Below are 23,607 nucleotides of genomic sequence, written 5' to 3' on the forward strand. Positions count from 1 at the left end.
GACACAGAACCCATATAACTAGGAGGCTCCACCTTTGTAAAGTTACGCTGAGTAACTCATAATTCTGCTCTCAGCTTTGTGATCTAGAAGTTAAAGACAGTGGGAATTCACAGGTTCAAGCAGCGCAAGACAACATCATGGAGAAGGTGGGAACTGTGTTAGGTGTAAAAGATGGGGAATATGGGACGTCAAAGGACAGGCAAAATTTGGGTAAGTGGAGTAACAGGCATGAAAAGAGGTAAAGAATTCTTGTCAGAGTTGTGGAGTTGTGCTTGGTTAGAGGAGAGGCCGTGTGGTGAGATGGAAGAAAACGGAAGTCTTGGCATTGCCATTTATTGGCTATTGGCACTCTTCAATCATTTGATTTTTGGTGGGTCACAGTTCCTTCCATCTATAAGATGGGCATCATTAGATGCTTCTTATGAGAATGGAGTGAGTTATTGTAAGTGACAATGTTCACTTCCGAAACTGTAACAAATCAACCTTCTTTTGCTCATTCGTTGATAATAGTGGGGTTTGAATGTCAGGTGAAGGGCATTTAATTTTATTCTATGAGCCAGAGAATCCTTTGATAGATTTTGAGCAAAAGCAGAGCATTAGAAAGTAGTCTTCAAGAATGCTAGTCTAGAAGTGGATTGGAAAGCATTGGGGGTAAAAAGACCAATCTTGGAATGGATTAGGAGAAAGAACAGAAGCAGATAGGAAAGTGATATGATTGCTAAAACTCCCAGCTGGGCTCAGGTGAGTCACAGCTATAATTCTAACTACTTGGGAAGCTGAGATCGGGAGGATCACTGTTCAAGCCCAGCGTAGGCAAATAGTTCATGAGATTCCCCCCATTTCCAAAAAAACCAGAGCAAAATGGACTGGAGGTGTGGCTCAAGCAGTAGAGTTCCTGTTTTGTAACCATGAAGCCCTGTGTTCAAATCCCTGTCCCAACAAACAAAAATTCAAATCCTAATCTATAACTAGCCTACCTTCTCCACCTGCAACTTGAAAATGCCTCCAATTCCAAGTCAAGTCCAGAAAAAGAGATTCTGTACCTTTTTTTTTTTTGGCAATACCAAATTTTGAACTCAGGGTCTTGTGCTTGCTAGGCAGGTGCTCTACCAGTTGAGCCATGAGAGACTAGAAATTGAAGTATGCAGAGAAGGTGTGATTCTATTGTGTGAAATTCTGGAAGACAATAATAGTTCAAGAAGGCAAGAGACTTTGAAAATGTAATTCTAACTGTGAGGCTGCAAAAATGAGTTGTAAAAAATCTAAGGGGAGGGTCAGGTAATAAACTGGTGTTTTGTACAGAAGCTCTCAGATGAGAACAACTAACAAAATAAAGAAAGAGGGCCCCATCACCAAAAACATAATATTTAAAATGTGTCAGAGAAAACTAAGCCCCAAATGAGTCCAGGCTTGCCACAAACAAAATTCAAAATAACAACAGCCAAAAACTCCAACAACAAAAAAGGACTAAAATGAAAAGTGAGCAAGTAAGTGAAGGGTGTGTGTTGGGGGCGGGGTTGTAAAGGGACTCATGGAAAGACCAGAGCTGATTGGTATAGTTTGGTACATGACATGAGAAAAACTAGAGTGGCTCAACAACTATTTTTCTCAAGTATCTTCTGCCAGGAAGTTATATTTAGATGGAAAAGAGTTTGAGTGGATGTTACTAAAAGATAATCAAATCCCAAGGAAGAGGTACAATGCAGAAGAGCTCCCAAATTTTCTGATAAAATTTTAAGTGTTTTATCCCAGTGCATTTATATTCTGGGTCCTAAGATGTTGGTAAGAATTTTTGTAAAATCTTGAAGAAAGTGCAAAGGTATTTGTTGGAAAACTTCAAGTGAGCAGAATGTTTGTTTTCAAAAAAAGGAATTAGTTTTACAAACTGGGTCAGAGAGAATACAATTATAAAAAAGCAAAAATTTAGAAGACTAGGGAATGAATCTTAGAAGGAGCGAAAAGAAGAATGAGGGAGGCAGGACGGGAATTAGGAGAATGGAGGAAAAAGGGACGGATGCCAGCATCCAAAGCTACAGAGAAGTCAAGTGCTCCATGGCCCGATAGAGGCCTCTGCATTTGACAACCAGGACTGAATACCAGAGGCATGACAGCTCCCCTGGGGCTGGCCCTAATAGGTCACTTCCAAGGTAAGGAGCTTCTCATGACTGTTATAGGGGCTGATGGTGGTTATCTCAAGAATTTATTCACCTTTCTGGATCTATGTCCTTTGGTAGTGCCCTTCCATACTGGTCATCTCAATTGCTTTGGTCATTGGGACAGCTGTAAATGTGATATAAACAGAGACAAGAGAAATGTGTACATTGAACTTTACCCTCTTGCTGTTTTTGAAACCCTGCAGACCAGCCTGCTGGAGGATGAGAAGCTATGTGGATCAGAGTGGGGCCAGCCACTGAACCATATGGCAGCAGCCACCCCCTCACTCATCCAGCAGCCAATGACAGATGCTTAATCAAGCCAGAGATCAGTCAAGACTGGTCTAGACCAGCAGCACTCTCCACTTGAACTCAAACTTTGACTACAATAAATAAGTATCCCACTAAGTTTGGGGATGTTCGGAACACAATAAACATGGTTGTTACAGCGGCTCTGTGGGCTTGTGTGTCAGCCTGAAGGGGGAAATAGTACAGGTGAGATTTATTTGGGAAGCTATCATTTGGTATAAAGACCTCTTATTTCTCATTTCCTCATCTTTCCTGTCCAGAGATGAATTGTCTGGTCTTTTATAGCTTTCAAGGGAGGGAGAAGTTATGAGTTTGATGACTTGGGAGATGGCTAGAAAGGAGTAGAAGGCAAGTGAGAAAGGAAAAGGAGGAAAAACAGATCAGTTAAAAGGAAATCTGATGACACCTGTTAATTTAATTCAGTAGTTCTTGCCCCTTCTTACATTTAATGGAAAGGTTTACAAAAAGGTAGGTAGTTAGGTGAACTTCCAGTAAAAATTATTTAATGCTTACCAGAATATGCTGAAAATTTTACGTTTTGTTTAATAGCGTCTTCAATTATTTTAGATATGTTGGTCTCACTTTGAGATGTATTTTGTGCAAAAATGTTTACTACTGATACTGTGACAGTCTCATCACTGGCACGCACTTCAGAGCTTGCTGATCGAGAAGAAGGTATGCTAAAAATGAAATGAATCGGTCACTTGATGAATTAAACTGAAGAGTCAACAATAGGTCTTCAAACCAACCAGATTCCCAAGTCTCTCAGCCCTAGTCCTGACTTACTGTCCTGTGTCCACAACAAGGACCCAAATACAGAGGCCCAGATCAATAAGACACTAATTTTTCAGCCAGATTTCTGTATGTCATGTGTGTGCAGAGTGAAAACAATGTATTGTTAGAAGATACTCAGGAAAATTATGAATACTCATTTTTGGGAAAATTGTAAATAATCCTTTTTGGATCTGGGAGCCTGGAGTTAGCCAGAAGTACAACAAGTAATATCTGACATAATAAGCTATCACTTTCTGAATGATAGTAAGTGTAAGTCTCTTGCCTAGATGTTAAATCTGAGAGGCAGAGGGGCACATGTTGTTCCCTGTGTCCAGGGAGAACAGTGACCATTCATAGAGAGCCCTGGTCACCCCCAGAAAGGGCCAGGAAGTAACAGCTTCATAGTGGGTCCTTGACTGGGACTGGACACGTGGCTCAGAGGAGAACTGGAGCAGAGGGATGGGGCTGTGGGGAACACGGGTGTGATACCAAGGATGCTGTCAGGTGTGGTGTGCCCACAACATGCAAGGCATCATAACAGTCGCACTGTCCAATCAGCACTGCAGTTTGAGCACACTCTTGAGACTGACTTGTGGTTTTCGGCCATGGATCAAACTAAACAAACCGACCACATGCCCAAGTTGGCAAGCAGCATTAGCATCCTACCTTCTCCAGGCTACACTCTGCCCATTCTGGCTAGGGTCAGGTGACATTAGAGGCAGGGCTGACACATAGTCCCCTCTGCAGTGCTCAGGCTACCACCTCCCATTGGCTTGTGACTAGCTCCAAGAGGGCTTTACTGACACATGGAGAACTCAAGGGAGACCAGGAACAAGGCAAGCACACACACACCTGCCTCCAAAGCACCCCGTCAGCATAGAGCAAACTTACCTTACTTTGAGAATTACAGTCTGGTAGTAATCAGTGCTGCTAAATGCATCTGCAAACTGTGGAGGAGAACAGATTTAAGAACAAGGTGAAAGAAACTTTAAAAAAGTTATTATCTAGGTTTTGATAAATTCCTAGACTCATTTTTATGAATACACAAGGTTCATCACAACACATTATTTCTTCTTGACATGCTTTCTAACAGCTTTTAGTAATCTTTGCTGTAAAGCAGCAAGAGTCTAACCTAAGTCAGAGATGTCCAGGGAATAGATGGAAACCTTAAGCATTCAGCCAAGTCAGTGATATTACTCTTTTTTTTTTTTTTTGTGGTACTGGGGCTTGAACTCAGGGCTTTCACCTTGAGCCACTCCACCAGCCCTATTTTTGTGAAGGATTTTTCGAGATATTGAACTTTTTTTTTTTGCCCACGCTGGCTTCAAACTGTGATCCTTCTGATCTCTGCCTCCTGAGTAGCCAGGATTACAGGTGTGAGCAACCAGCAATGATCTTACTCTTAAAAATAAGCTGACTACCTTACTAAGTTTGTCTTAAGTTTTGCATATTCATTAGTTTAATCTATATGCACTTCATACTTTTATCAATTTATCAAGGGCCATGTATTTACTATTGCCTACTCTGTCCAAAGCATTTTGCTTGGGGATTTAGAGATTATAAAAATAGGCAGTCCTAGCCCAAAGCGATGATGAAGAAGGGGACCACACCATGGAGAGACACAAGTGCCATAGAGAGCTATGAGGTACCATGGAAGTTCAAAGTTCAAAGACACTTCCCTCCAGTTGTGGAGGACCAGAGAGGGCTCCTAAAGGAGCCAGCATTTCGGTAGGCAGAGCCCAGATAGGCAGCACCTGTACACTCATGTGCAGAGGCCACAGGCTCAGAAGGGAGACAGCTAAGTTGGGAAGGACACCTCAAGTTGAATCGCTCCATTTGGTGGTTTTTCATTCAATCAAAGTTGACTTTTCTCACTGGAGAGAGAGCTTGTGATAGTGGTAGTTCTCACCACATGGAGCTGTGATGAGCATAAGAAACCTGGCCCTGTGAGCAGGGAGGCTCCCTCAACAGGCAGATCTTACCAAGCTTGGGCTGTGTTCTAAGAATAGAGACAGTGCTAGATCCTTTAGGGCCATGGCCAGAGGCAAAGCTAGGACCTTTGGCAGGACATGGCTTGCGGGTTCTTTGATGACAAGAACAAGGTTTTCTCTTTCTTATGACACAGCCTTTCCTACTCCCCTCCAGCCCCCACCTGCAGTGGGTCCTATGCAGCACTCTACAAACACTGGCTGAATTACAGCTCAGTGAATGACGAGTGAGAGAGATAATCGCTGCCTGGGACCCATGTTTTCTTCTCTCAGGCCTGTGTCTCCACATTTACTAGGTAAGAATGTAGAAACCTTTTCATAATCTGACTTTTTGTCATTGTTCTCTCCAAAGGACCCCCCAAAGCTTAAAAGATGGTGTCAATCAATGGCATTAAAAAGATGTTCCCTCTCTCTCTCTTTTGGTGTGCTGGGGATTGAACCTGGAGTCTTGTTTTTTTTTTTACTAGGCAAGCACTCTACTGAGCTACATTCCCCAGCCCTAAAAGAGAAATGTCTCTTTAGTGCTAATTCAATTCAAACCAATCTGATGCTCTATATAGCCTGGTCTACCTTATACTCAAGACATGTCTAGATTTCTTAATACTTTTTGTTTTTGTTTTTTGAACAAGATCTTAGTATGCAGCCCAGGCTGGCCTTTGACTCTCTGTTCTTCTGCCTCTGTCTCTTGAGTGCTGGATTACACATGTGTGCCACCATGCTTGGCTTTTATATACTCTTAAATACTAGGAATACCTGGTATTTCTTTAGGCCACTGGGGTCCAGGAACCCCATTTAGAAACAAATTTGCAAGGTAACCCCAAAAGTCCCTTCCAGATCCCTGCTGACTACTGCACACCAGTTCTCTTAATCCCAATAAAGAGTTTGAGAAATTAACATCTGATGTAGAAGAAAGTGTTTCCTGTTTTTTTTTTCTTCCAGCTCACCCTTTAGGATGCCTCTCTCAATCTGAAGAGCTGCAAGGTTGGACAAGAAGGCAGGAACTGCCCTGACAGGACTGCCTGCCTCCCTCCCTCTCACACAGAGCCACAGGCGAGAAGAGAGAGAAGCAGCTCTGTGGTTAGGCAGGGCTGTGTTCAAATCCCATCACTGGGCAACCTTCAGACAGTTACTCATTTCTCCTGATCCCCAAATGCCTCATCTGTAAAGTGGGCACACTAGTACTGTGGCCCCTGCTGAACTGTTTGCAGAATTAAAACCATTACACATTGAATACTAGGCACAGCACCCAACAGAGAAACTTCAAAGTGCTATGGAGACTGTCCTTTGGACCCAAGTGGGCAGCAAATGGACCTCAGTAGACTTCTCATGCCTGATCTGGGACTGCCTCACAAAGTCTGCTAAGGAGGTAGGTTGTATCTGCGTTTCTCACACTGCTCCAGGGCAGCCAGGGAGCTCTGATGCATCCTTTTGAAATAAAAATCTTGAAACTGTAAGAGTGCTCCATAAGCATGGTGATAGAGAATGAGTAAGTAACCAAGTGGGGGTAATTTGGTTAAAGCAGGATATATACAGGCAACCCCCCCCCTCCCTTGGACTATCAATACATACTTAAAGAAATGAAGGGAAAATAGGTCTTTTCTGGGGATGGGTGCAAGTGGGAGGTGGGTGGGCAGAAGGAAAGGGTAAATGAAGATGAATATGGTGATGTATTTTGTATTCATATATAAAAATAGAAGAATGAAACCTGTTGAAATTGTTCTAAGAAGGGGGAAGGAGGGAGAATGATGGAGGGGTAAATCTAACTAAGATATATTGTAAGCACATATGCAAATATTACAAAGTATCCCCTTGTACAACTATTATATGCTAATAAAATGGTTAAAATTTAAAAAAGAATCTTCCATGGTCTCCCCCAGGAGCACTCAGCCCTGACTGAGATCAAGTGTCTAAACTGACCTCTGAAGACCAAGGCCTTGAGTGGAGGGGGCTTTGTGACTCTCATACCCAAAGTAAAATCTGTGGAACATAGTGGTCACATGACAGTGCTCCATACAGGCACACAAGGCAATGCCCCAGCGGGGAGGGGGTCCCCTGAAAATAGGAACAAGCTAATGCTGTCATCTTCAATGTACTGGATATCACCCAAGTTGGCAAATCTGGACGTTGATTTGAGACAAGTGGACAGGTCATGCCAACTGGCACATCATAAAGCAGTAGCATAGCAAGGGGACAAGAGCCAGTGCTGTGACAAGGTGGCTGTGGGGTGTATCCTGGCTGTGTGGCCAGGAATACTAGCTCTCTCTGTACAACCTGTACAGTTGTTTTGATAATTATTTTTTACATTCTACCAGTTCTAAAACAAAACTCCTTTGCAGTGATAAAATTCTGAATTGAAAGACATTGTCATAGATAAGAATTTAGTCTTTAAAAAGTGTTTTCCATATACAGTCTCAAGACATTCTTAAAGTTAGTATTTTTCCTACTAAAAGTAAACCTTGAGAAACATTGGCTGGATGCTGTCTGGAGTCCTTCTAGGCCAAGCACCTGTGGTTCCAGAAAGGAGGTCTCCCTCCTACCCTACAAACACACTCGCTGGCAAGAACCTAAGCGAAGTGAAACTATTGCTCTATTCAATGTTTTTGACAATGGAGAAAAAAAGCAACAACAGTGTAAATTCAGATGCAGTTTCTCTTCTAGACGTTAAAAAAAAAACAACAACCCTAGACTAGTATGGAAATGAATGCAATCTGAGTATAAAAAAGAAAAATGTCATTAAAATTTTTTCTTTTCCATGCTGTGGAAATAATTTATCCCAGCTTCAAATAATTACTTTAATTCTTAATTAATACTAAGGATTAAGCCCAGGGCCTTTCTCATGTGCCCCACTACTGAGTCACATCCCCAGCCTACTCTGAAACAATACATTTAAAAACACTATAATATTTCCTGTCCATTTAAAACTATGCTAACAGCTCATATAACAAGGGACATGACATAGCTGGAGCAAGCCTCCAAGGCCTCTGCTATGCTGTGTGCTCTGCCTCTAGGTGGAAAACCATGGTAGACAAGGGTCTCAGAGAGGGGACCAGGTACAGGGCAGCAGGGGTGGGTGCAGCCCAACCAGGAGGGATGCGTGTCACTAGTTGAACTGACACACCTGTGCTGGTGTGTACCACATGAACACCAGCTCTATGCTCTGCAGATGGGCCATGTGAGAACAAAGATACTACTACAGAAAGGAAAATACTTACAAATTTAGTAACTTTTGTGTGTAAATCTTGATAGTTCCTAGAAGTTTCATTTTTCAAGTCAGTTGTTTCAGATACTAAAACTGAAATGTCTCCAGGGAATGTCTTTCCTGAAAGTCAAACAGAATCTTTCTGTACTATGTAATGTACACAGGATCATTTCAATTTTATTTTAAAACATAGATTACTCTTTAAAATGCTCAACATTATATGATGATACTACAGGGAGTCTGGAAATCCGAAAAAAAGTTACACAAACTCCCACCCCACCTTACAAAACCACTTTCATTTTGGTATATTTCTCTCAACTCTTCCTCTTTTTTTCACAGTTTACAGATATAATCTCAAGTTTACAACATACATCATTTTTTTGCTTATTATTGTATACCCAGTTTTCCAAATCATTTCCTAGTCTTCCTAACTATCATTTTTAAAGGCTGCATCACAGTCTATGAAGTACATGTTCTCCTTGCTGGTGCAGTTGTTTTTTTGTTGTTGAACTTAGCACTTTTACTTATTTAAAAAGGAGGGAGGGAGGATTCCAAGATGGCGGCTAGAGGGAGGAAGCAGAAAGCGAGCCTCCTATAGTGAAATCTTGGAGAGACGCTGGAGACACACATTGCAGGCATAATCACTGAGAAAAGGCATAACTTTGACCCCTCCACACCTCCAGCTGGTGCAGAGAATCTCCACTTCATGTTAAACGGAGAACCGAGGAGGGCCCCCGGGGCCGCCAGTGGCCGGCGCCCACTGGGAAGACGCGGACCAGGTGAGCTTTGCAGTGCCGCAGTTCTCCCACAGAAAAGCCTGGGCCAGAGCAGCATAGCCCCCTGGACAGACTGACCTCCACCCAGGGAAAAAAAGAGAAACTGAGTAATAAGCAATAAGAACAATTAAGACACGCTGGAAAGAGGGTGGGTGCCCTGAGCGCTGAAGATTGGGGGAAGGGACTCCTTCCTGGGACTGTAAATAAACAAGCCGGGCGGGCCGGAGAGGCTCTGGCAGGAGCGGGGCGCGCGCCCAGCAACCAGGAGCGGGGAAGCTTGTGAGAGGAGGGAAGACCCACTTCCCACGTGAACTGTAAACAAACATGGCGGCCGGCAGGAGCAGCAGCACCGCCCAGTAATCAGGAGCAGGAAAGCTTGTGAAAGTGGCAGTGGGAGGAAAACTGCACAGGAGAGGGGGGAAGACCCACCTCCCACATGAACTGTAAATAAACACACAGGCCTGACAACACGGGGGCAGTGTCACCTTTCCCAGTGCTTGGAAAGGGGAAAGCTTGTAGCAGAGGCTCCCACACAGGAGAACTCTGAGCAAACAAAGCCTGTGGGACCAGGTGAGTGCTAAGTTCACCCCAGAGATCTGCATAAATAATGCCGCCAGCTACAGGCTGAGAGCAGCAGGCAGGCAAGCCACAGTTGCAGATACCACTCTCAGAACAGTCTCCAGACTCTTTTTTTTTCTTTTTCTCCCTACCTTTGATGAGAGAACAACCGAATTACACCTGCAAGCCGAAAAACTTACTGAAACTGTATTGCATTTGAACTTGGGACACTGGGTGGGGCTTTTGTGTGTGTGTGTGTGTGTGTGTGTGTGTGAGTGAGTGTGTAGTTTTGTTCTACTTTATGCATCCCCTTTGATGAGACAACTACAGAACAACATCTGAGGCACCAACTCCAGGACTGCAGATTGAGGCGGACACCCAAATTATTAAGACTGAAACTGCATTGCATATAAACTTGGAAGTTTTTTGTTTTTTGTTTTTTTTTTTCATTTTCTATTTTCCATTTTATTTTAATTCATTTTTATATATAGATATTTCTTTCATTTACTTATTTTTTATTTTTTTACCTTTGATTTTCAATCCTCTCTCTGTCTCTCTCATGTCTGTTCAGCTTACTGTCGATTAGTACACTAACACTCCGTTTATACCTTTGAAACTCTTTTGTCTGATACCTTGTTCTGCTTTCTCCCTCTTGTCTGTATATTTGTTTTCCCCTTTTCTTTAACTTCTTGCTTTCCATCTCAGCTCACCCTTCCATTCTAAATATTACCATTGTTATTATTACAAGCTAGAAAATACTTAATTGCACACAGTACAGGGACAGTAACAACACCAATGACAATGATGGGAAGACAGAAAAAACAGGAAAACCAGTTTCCCCACAGCAAAAAATTAGTACAGGAACCAGAGGGGAATGAAGAGAACAGAAACTCAGATCCAGACTCCAACAAAATGAAGATAAACTATGCCAAAGGACCCAATGAAGCCCACAAGAATAATTTAAAAGAAGACATACTACAAGTACTCAATGAGAATTTTATAGAGATGATACTGGATAGGGTCAACCAAAATGTACAGGAGACACTCAAGAAATTCCAAGACAATAAAAATAGAGAATTTGAAAAAGCAAAAGAAGAAATAAAAGAAACCATAGAAGCACTGTATAAACACCAAAGTGAAAGAGAGAACACAATGAATAAACGGATAAATGAACTCAGGACAAAAACAGACAACATTAAAGAGGAAAACTGCCAGGATATGGAAAACCTCAGAAAAAAGAACGAAACAGAACTGCAAAACAAAAAGGAAGGCCAATCCAGCAGAATAGAACAAACAGAAGACAGAATCTCAGAACTTGAAGATGAAATGGTAATTAAAGGAAAAACCAAAGAACTATTAATTAAACAACTCAAGACCTGTGAAAAGAAAATGCAAGAACTCACTGACTCCATCAAAAGACCAAACTTGAGAATCATGGGCATCGAAGAAGGAGAAGAGGTGCAAGCGAAGGGAATGTGTAATATATTCAACAAAATAATAACGGAAAATTTCCCAAATCTAGAGAAAGATATTCCCATACAGATGCAAGAGGCCTCCAGGACACCAAACAGACCAGATCAAAATAGAACTACTCCACGACATATCATCATTAAAACAACAAGTTCAGAAACTAAGGAAAGAATATTGAAGGCTGTAAGAGAGAAAAAACAAGTAACATACAAAGGTAAACCCACCAAAATCACAGCAGACTTCTCAACAGAAACATTAAAAGCAAGAAGAGCATGGGGTGAGATCTTCCAGGCACTGAATGAAGATAACTTCAACTCCAGGACACTCTACCCAGCAAAGCTATCATTCAAAATAGATGGAGCAATAAAAGTCTTCCATGATAAGCAGAAACTAAAACAATATGTGACCACAAAGCCACCATTACAAAAGATTCTTCAAGGGATTCTGCACACAGAAAGTGACACCCAACTTAACCATGAAAAGGCAGGCAGCACCAAACCACAGGAAAAGAAAAAGCAAGACAGTAGAGAGTAACATCAAGTTAGGTACACACAATCAAACCTTCAAACAACTAAGACAACTAAATGACAGGAATCACCACATACCTATCAGTACTAACGCTTAATGTTAATGGACTTAATTCACCCATCAAAAGACACCGTTTGACAAAATGGATTAAAAAAGAAGATCCAACAATTTGTTGCTTACAGGAGACTCATCTCACCGACAGAAATAAGCATATGCTTAGGATGAAAGGCTGGAAGATTTACCAAGCCAATGGCCCCCGAAAACAGGCAGGAGTAGCAATAATTATCTCTGACAAAGTAGACTTCAAACCTACATTGATCAAACAAGATAAAGAAGGACATTCCATACTAATAAAAGGGGAAATAGACCAAAAGGAAATAATAATCATCAATCTGTATGCACCCAATGTCAACGCACCCAATTTCATCAAACATACCCTGAAAGACCTAAAAGCATATATAAACGCCAACACAGTGGTTGTGGGAGACTTTAACACCCCATTATCATCAATAGGTAGGTCATCCAAACAAAAAATCAAAAAGAAATCCAAGATCTAAAGTATGCAATAGATCAAATGGACCTAGTAGATGTCTACAGAACATTTCATCCAACCTCTACACAATATACATTCTTCTCAGCAGCCCATGGAACCTTCTCCAAAATAGATCATATCCTAGGGCACAAAGCAAGACTCAGCAAATATAAGAAAATAGAAATAATACCGTGCATACTATCTGACCACAATGCAGTAAAAGTAGAACAACAAAAGTAAAGACAAAAAACATGCAAACAGCTGGAAACTAAATAACTCATTACTTAATGAAGAATGGATCATTGTTGCAATAAAAGAGGAAATTAAAAAGTTCCTGGAAGTCAATGAAAATGAAAACACAACCTACCGGAACCTATGGGACACAGCTAAGGCAGTCTTGAGAGGAAAGTTTATAGCCATGAGTGCATATATTAAAAAGATTGAAAGATCCCAAATCAATGACCTAATGATACATCTCAAACTCCTAGAAAAACAAGAACAAGCAAATCCCAAAACAAATAGAAGGAGAGAAATAATAAAAATAAGAGCTGAAATCAACGAAATAGAAACCAAAAAAACCATACAAAGAATTAATGAAACAAAAAGTTGGTTCTTTGAAAAAATAAACAAGATCGATAGACCCCTGGCAAACCTGACTAAAATGAGGAGAGAAAAAACCCAAATTAGTAGAATTACGAATGCAAAAGGGGAGATAACAACAAACACCTTGGAAGTCCAGGAAATCATCAGAGACTACTTTGAGAACCTATATTCAAATAAATTTGAAAATCTAAAAGAAATGGACAGATTTCTAGACACATATGATCATCCAAAACTGAACCAAGAGGAAATGAATCACCTGAATAGACCTATAACACAAAATGAAATTGAAGCAGCAATCAAGAGTCTCCCCAAAAAGAAAAGTCCAGGACCTGATGGATTCTCTGCTGAATTCTATCAGACCTTTAAAGAAGAACTGATACCAACCCTCCTTAAACTGTTCCACGAAATAGAAAGGGAAGGAAAACTGCCAAACACATTTTACGAAGCCAGTATTACACTTATCCCAAAACCAGGCAAAGACACCTCCAAAAAGGAGAACTATATGCCAATCTCCTTAATGAACATTGATGCAAAAATCCTCAATAAAATAATGGCAAACCGAATTCAACAACACAACAGAAAGATCATCACCATGACCAAGTAGGCTTCATCCCAGGGATGCAGGGGTGGTTCAACATACGAAAATCAATAAACGTAATAAGCCACATTAACAGAAGCAAAGACAAAAACCACTTGATCATCTCAATAGATGCAGAAAAAGCCTTTGATAAGATCCAACACCATTTCATGATAAAAGCTCTAAGAAAACCAGGAATAGAAGGAAAGTTCCTCAACATTATAAAAGCCATATATGACAAACCTACAGCCAGCATTATACTTAATGGAGAAAAACTAAAACCATTCCCTCTAAAATCAGGAACCAGACAAGGATGCCCACTATCTCCACTCCTATTCAACATAGTACTGGAATTCCTAGCCAGAGCAATTAGGCAAGAAGAAGGAATAAAAGGAATACAAATAGGTAAAGAAACTGTCAAAATATCCCTATTTGCAGACGATAAGATCCTATACCTTAAAGACCCAAAAACCTCTACTCAGAAGCTTCTAGACATCATCAATAGCTATAGCAAGGTAGCAGGATATAAAATCAACATAGAAAAATCATTAGCATTTCTATACACTAACAATGAGCAAACTGAAAAAGAATGTATGAAAACAATTCCATTTACAATAGCCTCAAAAAAAATCAAATACCTAGGTGTAAACCTAACAAAAGATGTGAAAGACCTCTACAAGGAAAACTATACACTTCTGAAGAAAGAGATTGAGGAAGAGTATAGAAAGTGGAGAGATCTCCCATGCTCATGGATTGGTAGAATCAACATAGTAAAAATGTCGATACTCCCCAAAGTAATCTACATGTTTAATGCAATTCCCATCAAAATTCCAGTGACATTCATTAAAGAGATTGAAAAATCTACCGTTAAATTTATATGGAAACACAAGAGGCCACGAATAGCCAAGGCAATGCTCAGTCAAAAGAACAATGCAGGAGGTATCACAATACCTGACTTCAAACTATATTACAAAGCAATAACAATAAAAACAGCATGGTACTGGCACAAAAACAGACATGAAGACCAGTGGAACAGAATAGAGGATCCAGATATGAAGCCACACAACTATGAGCAACTTATCTTTGACAAAGGAGCTAAAAATATACGATGGAGAAATAGCAGCCTCTTCAACAAAAACTGCTGGGAAAACTGGTTAGCAGTCTGCAAAAAACTGAAACTAGATCCATGTATATCACCCTATACCAAGATTAACTCAAAATGGATCAAGGATCTTAATATCAGACCACAAACTCTTAAGTTGATACAAGAAAGAGTAGGAAATACTCTGGAGTTAGTAGGTATAGGTAAGAACTTTCTCAATGAAACCCCAGCAGCACAGCAACTAAGAGATAGCATAGATAAATGGGACCTCATAAAACTAAAAAGCTTCTGTTCATCAAAAGAAATGGTCTCTAAACTGAAGAGAACACCCACAGAGTGGGAGAAAATATTTGCCAGCTATGCATCAGACAAAGGACTGATAAACCAGAATATATAGGGAACTTAAAAAACTAAATTCTCCCAAAATTAATGAACCAATAAAGAAATGGGCACGTGAACTAAACAGAACTTTCTCAAAAGAAGAAATTCAAATGGCCAGAAAACACATGAAAAAATGCTCACCATCCCTAGCAATAAAGGAAATGCAAATTAAAACCATGCTAAGATTCCACCTCACCCCTGTTAGAATAGCCATCATCAGCAACACCACCAACAACAGGTGTTGGCGAGGATGCGGGGGAAAAAGGAACCCTCTTACACTGTTGGTGGGAATGTAGACTAGTACAACCACTCTGGAAAAAAATTTGGAGGCTACTTAAAAAGCTGGACATCGATCTACCATTTGATCCAGCAATACCACTCTTGGGGATATACCCAAAAGACTGTTACTCCAGAGGCACCTGCACATCCATGTTTATTGTGGCACTATTCACAATAGCCAAGTTATGGAAACAGCCAAGATGCCCCACTACTGACGAATGGATCAAGAAAATGTGGTATCTATACACAATGGAATTTTATGCAGCCATGAAGAAGAACGAAATGTTATCATTCGCTGGTAAATGGATGGAATTGGAGAACATCATTCTGAGTGAGGTTAGCCTGGCCCAAAAGACCAAAAATCGTATGTTCTCCCTCATATGTGGACATTAGATCAAGGGCAAACACAACAAGGGGATTGGAGTTTGAGCATATGATAAAAGCAAGAGCACACAAGGAAGGGGTGAGGATAGGTAAGACACCTAAAAAATTAGCTAGCATTTGTTGCCCTCAACACAGAGAAACTAAAGCAGATACCTTAAAGCAACTGAGGCCAATAGGAAAAGGGGAACAGGTACTAGAGAAAAGGTTAGTTCAAGAAGAATTAACCTAGAAGGTAACACCCACGCACAGGAAATCAATGTGAGTCAATGCCCTGTATAGCTATCCTTATCTCAACCAGCAAAACCCCTTGTTCCTTCCTATTATTGCTTATACTCTCTCTACAAGAAAATTAGAAATAAGGGCAAAATAGTTTCTGCTGGGTATTGGCATGGTGGGGGGGGAGAAGGAGGGGGCGGAGTGGGTGGTAAGGGAGTGGGTGGGGGCAGGGGGGAGAAATGAACCAAGCCTTGTATGCACATATGAATAATAAAAGAAAAAGGAAAAAAAATAAATAAAAAGGAGGGAAAATATTGCAATGAACAGCTTCATGCATGAACCTTTTGGGGAGTCATTTCCACAGCAGATCTATGCTAAAATGGTAAATTTAATGGTAAAAATATGAATTTGGGGGGACTTTTTGCATATCCCTAACACCTGTAGGCAATAACAGTGTATTTGCTGTCTACACAATTGGCAAGGGGAGATATTTCTCATTAATGAAACAGAAAAAAATGTATAATTCAGACAGTCAGCCAGGCTTTGGACCTTCATAGCATCAGGTGATATGACCAAAAAAGTCATTAATGCAAGAGTATATCCAGGTGCTCCCAAAGTCCAGCTCAGAGCTGATGGGCCCAGTGTCTCTAATAGGGGATCTTCTGCCATGAAGCAAACAGATCCTGTGCCAGAGAACTGAGCCAAGGTCCGGAGGCCAGGCTCCCACGCCATGGTTGGGTTCTTCTGCCTCAGTGTTCCTATGTTGCAACAGCACATAGCAGACAAAATTTTTTGTTGTCATGCATTGGTTGAGTTTTCTGGGTCTTTGAGATCTATTAGATCCCATTTTGTCTGCAAAGCCCCTTCCCTAGAACAGTGGAGGGAAGGGACTTGCCCACCCTAGACCTTCAGCCTAGTTTAAAAATCTGCCTTGGTCTGGCTCCTCTTCTTCTGAATCTGTCTGGGACAAAGGCAAGAGCCTTTTCCCTATGTGATTGGCTGGTTTTGTCTCTAAATTTTCTTCTGTCTCATGTATTCTGGAGTTCCTAATTGCCACTATGAGATACAGAGCTCTACCATGGTCATCCTTGTAACTCACCTCTGTTGCACGTGCGATCGGTGTAGTAGTACCCTTCTGCACATAGGCAGATATGTTCAGTATGCAGATTAAAACAGGAAGCACTACTCCCACAGGTGTCAGCTTGGCAAAGGGTGCTGGAACCTTGGACAGAGTAGGAAAAGGTTAGAAATCCACAGAAATGATAGCAAATGACACCTCCATGCCTCCCTCCCGGGCACTCGCCATTCCTTGGCTGTGTGACTCCATGGCACATCCTTAGAAGAGCTAGAAACAAATACATGAATTCTTAGGTCTCTGGAGAACCTGCTGCAGAAAGTTTGGAGCCACGCACTTGTGACCACAAAGATTAGAGTTTGGTGGACAAAGGCCTGCTTTTTTTGCAGCACTGGGGTTTGAACTCAGGGCCTACACCTTGAGCCACCAGCCCTTTTTTGATGGTTTTTTTTTGAGGTTGGGTCTCGTGAACTACTTGCCCAGTTTGGCTTCGAACTGTGATCCTCCTGATCTCTGCCCTCTGAGTAGCTAGGATAATAGCATGAGCCACCAGCACCAGACTGTTAGTGAAATTTAACACGACCAAGTTAGTTAATTTAGAGAAATTGCAGCGGAGACTTCATCTGGCCCCTCAACTCTAAAATATTTACTCTTTGGACTTTACTGACCCTTGTTCTAGACCAAGCTTGGAGAAATGAGGCAAATGATTTCTGTTTCAATAGGGTCAATGATCATTTCTGGGATGGTATCTCCAAAACATATATCCATTGGACAATGGCCCTGGTCATGCCTAGGACAGTTTGAGCACTGCTGCTGTTTGGCTTCTAGTTTTTTGGGCCCAAATTCCATGGGTTGGCTCAATTTCCAAATTGTGATCAGCCACTATCTTCACTTTAGGGTAGAACTGACTTCTTCCTTAAGCCAACCAGGGAACTAGACTAGTGTGGTTAGAGAGCCCGTGTTTATTTGGACCTGGTTTTCTCAGAGAAGTGGAAGCTATTTCCAAAAATCTCCAAAGCTAACTTTCACAAAGTCCAAGTTCATAAATATATTCCACATATGGCATATAGATTGAGGTAGGATGAGTAGGAAGGAAAGAAAAACAGAATGGAATTGAAATCATCTTTTTGAATCTCTTCCATCCCTACTAGTCTCTGTGACTTAGATTTTAAGTTCATGATCCATATTCAAAGAAACCTTGAGTCTCCTTATACCCATTTCTCTTCCCTACTAGAACATACTTACCTACATGGTCCACAATGTTATACATTTTAGAACCTTTGAGAGACTTTTTCTTACCTGTGGTACCAGTGTTTGGGGTGTTGGTCTCTGAAGAAGTGGAATATCCCAAGGTAGTTGTGAAGGGTGTTGCACTGGTATTTTGTGTTGCAGAAACACTTGGGGTTGAGCCAGTACTTGGAGAATTAGATGTGGAGGACTCAGTTGTATCAATTGTGGATGAAGGCATTGGGGAAGATGTAGACACTGTACTGGTATCAGATATAGGGGATGTAGATGTGGGAGAACCCAAGGTGGAGGTGGTAGCTGCAGAAGATGTGGGAGAGTCAGGGGTGGGGGTATTAGATACAGAAGTGGTGGTGGCAACAGATTTAACTTTTGTGGGAGGATCAGAGGTAGTGGCATCAGATGTAGGACTTGTAGAAGCAGCTTCAGTTGATCTGGAAGTATCAGAGGCGGGGTTATTTATAGGAGCTGTGTTTCTTGTATCTGGAGTACTGGTGGCAAAACCATCTGACGTAGCTGTGAATATAGAGGCAACAGTTATGCTGTTTTGGCTGAAGGAACAAAGATACCAAGTTTCAGAAGACAGCTCATTGAAAAAATAATGGCAGTTACTGTTACTTAATAGTAATTCATGCTCAACTTATTCTTTTTCTGGAAAATGAATATATACACATATATTTATATGTATAAATAGGACTATGTTAAAAATGGAAATACATGACTACTTCTAAACACAGAAAGAAATTTAAATTAAACAGACAAAAATGAAAAGTGTTATTGAAAAGTATGACAAATCAAGATTTAAAATTTATTAAGATGAGTACCAAGACATAACATCATTTATGCCTCTAGTTGCAAAACTATCAACCTGGGTTTAATAGTCCTCAGACAGTTCTCAGCGAAGACAATTGAAAATGCCACAAGGTGGCGCCGTAGCCACCAGGAAGTGGACTTCTTTTGCCTTTCTGCACTTTAAAGCAACTGCCCCAGTTTCCATTATGGGGGAGTTTTCTCTGTTGATAGACTGAAGGAGGAAACATTTAGGGGAAGTAAAGAATGAGCACATAAAATACTTCATTCAGTACATATTAAACTTCTTTTTTTTTGAGACAGGGTCTCACTCTTTAACCTGGATTAATCTCAAACTAGTGATTCTGCTTTAGCCAACATAGTGCTGGAAAATTTTGTTTCCTAGTATAGTTCCTTATTAACAATTCTAGACACATGGACCTTTTAAAGAATAAGATAAATGATCTTTGGCCAAAGTGGTCATCAAGAGTGGTTTACAGCTCTTAGAAACTTCTGGCCACTTGGAATAGTAATCTCTTAATGACCCAGTGATCCATCTCCTAGAACCCTTAATTGTCTCTAAGAACTCTGACATTGACAATAGGTTATACGATTCATTAAAAGGAAAAGTTTACAGAGGAAGCAATTCATAAGCCCCAGGATATAGAGAACTTCTAGCTGACTCCCCCATGGGTCTGTGAGTCCCATGAGGACAGAGCCTGGTCTTCACCTTGAACAGGGCTTGGTTAATGCAGAAGTGTTGAAGAGACTCACAATAGCTCTTCCAGGGGCAAAAGAACAGTCACCAGCTGGCAGTGTGACTGTGTCTCCTCCTCTCCTGGGACTGTTTTCATTTATCAAGTGCTACTGTGCCCACCAGTACCTGTGAGATAAACATGAGCACCCACATTTGACAGAAGAGCCACCAGCACCCATGGATGAAGGGATTTACCAAGTCTGTGTAGTGCTACTGTCTTAACTGCAACTTGTTTAGGGAATCCTGGAAGAGGTCAATTTGTGTAATGAAAGAGCCAAGAAGTTCCAGAGAGGCAAAGACAATCAGGGGTTGGAATGAAAGCAAAAGAAGTAGATGTCCATTCCATGGTATCTTCTGTCATTAGAGCAGTGACATTGGCCTAGGGTGGGAAGGAAGTGGTTATGCAGGCCATGGAAAGCTCTGGACAGAAGCAAAGGGCTTGCTGGCTATGGTGGCAGATAGCCCTGGTCCTTCCAGGCCTTGAATTTCATGCTTTGGGAATGTCCACACTCTGCTGATGCCAAATAATCAACACACTCCACAAATAGGCATGAGCTAACCGGGCACCTTAGGAGATTTCTGTAGGACTTTGAGACATGGTTTTGATTACTTTGGTTTCAGTTTTCTGTTTGCTAGGGTGATGGCATTCAGGAAGGCTCAGTGAGTTTTAATAAGTGAGACACACTCGAAGTTGGCGGCTCTTCGCAGCTATAAACGGCCACAATGTGGTTATTTTTTATATTTTGCTATGCTATGGATTGAACCCAGAGCTTCTCTGGCCTCACTCATGCTAGACAGCGCTTTATTACTGAACTATATCCTTAGCCCTTGTGGTTTGTGTGCTCACGTGTATTCAAGCTATCTAAGGGCTGTACAGATATCATATCAGAGAAGATAGTTTAGCGTTGATACCTTGGGCTTATATTAAACATTAAAAATACCCAAGAGGAGTTGTGAAATAATCCATTTGGTTCAAGATATATTAAACATAAATATATTAAGACATCAGCATAGTAAAGAGAGCTTTTTATTCTCTCAGATCCTAGAGCTTGTAACCAACACAATGGTAGCACAAACAAAGTCCTCAAGGGCACAAACCATCGGCTTAAATGGGAAAAAAATATACCCTAACCTGGCCGCTCTCTAGAGAATACTCCAGAACCACCACCCTGCCCAGGGGACATCATAGTTACTCTGTACAATAAAATACCTCTCTTACAGATTGAAAACCTTCAATATTAGGAGATGTTGATAGCTGGGGCATGGTGGCTGCTCATGCCTGTAATTCTAGCTACTTGGGAACTGGAGACAGGAGGATCACAGTTCAAGCCCATTTTGGGTAAAAAGTTAGCTAGACCCTATCTCAACAAATAAGCCAGGTATGGTGGCACACCTGTCATTCTAGCTATGCAGGAGGCATAGGTAGGAGGAAGGTAGGAGGATCGCAGACTGAGGCCAGCCCAGGTAAAAAGTGTAAGACCTTATCTGAAAAATAACTAAAGTGAAAAGGACTGGGGTATGGCTTAAGTGGTAGAACACCTGCCTACCAATCTTAAGACCTGAGTTCAATTCCTGTACTTCCAAAAATAAAGGGAGAGAAATGTTGGCTCCCAAAGGTACCTACCAGATGCTGTGCTAAAGAATAAAGCAGCCCTAACCTCAGAGAAAGCAAAAGCAACCTGGCAAGTTTTTCCTGTTGAAGGGACTTTGAATGTCACCTGCATGTTTCTTCATTTTTTCAGTAAATATTTATGATGGGGTGACTGCAGTCAAAGGAGCTAGGCATTGGGAGGAGGGGTGTGAAGGTGGAGAACACTCACTTCCCGCCCTTGGTTGCTAAGACTGAGATGGAACTCATACCTGAAATGCTAATTCTTTCCACAGTCCTGTGAAACCCTTAATATTCCATAGAAAAAGAAATTTTTTCTTTCTTTTCAAAAACAAACCTTCAAGTTGGGCGCCAGTGGCTCACACCTGTAATCCTAGGTATTCAGGAGGCAGAGATCAGGAAAATCACGGTTTGAAGCCAGCCCGAGCAAATAGTTCTCCAGACCCTATCTTGAAAAAAACTCATTACAAAAAGGGCTGGTGGAGTGGAGTGGCTCAAGGCATAATAAGTTCAAACCCCAGTACGGCAAAGAAACCAAAAAAAACCCCACTACCACCACCAAAAACAACACCAAAAAAACCCTTCATAGCTACCAAACTAGGTGGGTAGCTAGGCGTGGACAGGAGGGTGGGAGAGCAGGTCACATTTCATTGTTTGTTTATATATATATCTGTATCACCTGCATTTGTTACAACTGGTCTGTATTATTTATTTTACTCTTTTGAACAAAGAAGAGCAAAAACAAAAGCTTAAAAATTGGATATGAAGGCAGAGATTACAAAGTACATCTATTGCACCCCCACTCTGTGCCAGGCAGTATCCCTTGCCACTTTGTACACTTTACCTGTCAGTCACTCTTCAGTATGGGAATAGCTCCTCTGTTATTACAGAGGGAGAAACAGGCTTCAGTAAATAAGTGGCCATGTGATATTTGGATCCCTGCCTACCTCTCTGTGTTCTGCTGAGCTATTGGTTCTTCTCCTGGGTTTCCTGGGCAAGACACACCTTTGGCTAGAGATTCTTTAGCCAAATATTCCCTTCCCATCGCCCTTGACTTTTCCAGACGTCAAGGCCTCTTTTTTTTATTTTTGGCAGCACTGAGGTCTGAACTTGGAGCCTCACGCTTACTAGGCAAGTGCTCTTACCGCCTGAGCCACTCCAGCGCCTTTAATAGTGACTGAAAGTCACCTAAAATCAGTCACCTGTACCAAGTTCGTACTGGGACCTGAAGGCACCGCCACACCATCTGCCCTAAGGCTGACAGGTCTGTGAGGCCTGCCTTTCTGTGGGGAGCGTTCCCCAATTTTCTTCCAGTTGCATCTCTGAAAAATCAAATCCTGATGTTGCTCATTCCAGTTCTCTAAAATGATCTGTTTCTCTTCACCTTTCTGCTGTATCGAATCCATTGCTCCTTTCTGCAAGCATCGTCTAGATTGCAATTCATTCGCTCTCACCTCTCAGACACACAGCCGTATTTCTCACCCAATGCACCCAGATAACCCTTCCCAACTCAGAAGAGGAAGACCTGTCTGAAGGTTAACCAACCTGGCAATTACTCATGTCAAGAACATTGGCGAAAGCAAGGCTTTTTTTTTTTTTTTCCTCTCTGCTGATCGTGGGAACGCATCCAAATGGATACTACAGTAGGGCACTGGGCCTTTGGAACATACTGAGTCATTCTCGTCTGGTCTCAGACAAACCTCTGATTTGTTGAACCTCAAAGTCTTAGTCTATGTACCTCTTTTGCCACTACACAGTCTCGCCCTTCACAGACTAAAATGCCAGTGTCTTTGAGCTGAGTCGGACAGGAAACTTCATTTACAAAATGGGCCCCATGTTGGGACCACTAATAACTGTAAGAATTGGTAGCTGTAAGCCTGGGGATTTTATCTCAAAGACCACAACATTAACAGAGCTAAAATTTAAGATGTTCCTTACCCAAATTTACCAAAGGGAGAGTGAGAAGAGGGAGAAGCACGAAGGCTTTCATTTTTGCTGCTCTTGCTTGGTAATCCAAGAAGGAAATGTTTTCTCGCTCTGACTGCCTTGAGTTTTTAACTCTCTTGCAGGTCCAAAGTTCAGTCATTAACTGACGTCAGACCAGTCAAGGGCTTTTGGTTGTTAGGATTTGGTCATACATCACAGGGCTCTTCCTAGCTTCTGAGCTAGAAGAAATGAACCTGACCTCATGGATGATTTTTCTGACTCAAAGTCCAAAATAATTCAGGGTATTCTAAAATCAATTTCAATCTCCACAAGAAGGTCAGGGCTGGGTGAATTTTGTTAATCTCTTTATCTCCTAA

At 41.4% G+C, this 23,607-nt stretch overlaps 1 protein-coding gene across 2 annotated transcripts in view; it reads right to left on the reverse strand.

The window, feature by feature from the left end:
- Positions 1-23,400, reverse strand: part of Muc13 (mucin 13, cell surface associated) — a 33,244-nt gene extending 9,844 nt beyond the window's left edge. Inside the window, exons 1-6 of one of the 2 annotated variants that reach the window (XM_074073341.1) lie at positions 23,243-23,400; positions 18,204-18,665; positions 16,929-17,051; positions 8,437-8,543; positions 4,128-4,183; positions 2,976-3,142 (exon numbers count right to left, since the gene is read on the reverse strand). In XM_074073341.1, the coding sequence (XP_073929442.1) occupies positions 2,976-3,142; positions 4,128-4,183; positions 8,437-8,543; positions 16,929-17,051; positions 18,204-18,665; positions 23,243-23,390 (1,063 nt within the window). In that variant the 5' untranslated portion in view covers positions 23,391-23,400. The remainder of the gene's footprint in view (positions 1-2,975; positions 3,143-4,127; positions 4,184-8,436; positions 8,544-16,928; positions 17,052-18,203; positions 18,666-23,242) is intronic. The other variant, XM_074073342.1, reaches the window with a different exon arrangement.
- Positions 23,401-23,607: the final 207 nt, after the last annotated feature.

Source organism: Castor canadensis, chromosome 5 (assembly GCF_047511655.1).
Source record: "Castor canadensis chromosome 5, mCasCan1.hap1v2, whole genome shotgun sequence".
Taxonomy (NCBI): Eukaryota; Metazoa; Chordata; class Mammalia; order Rodentia; family Castoridae; genus Castor; species Castor canadensis.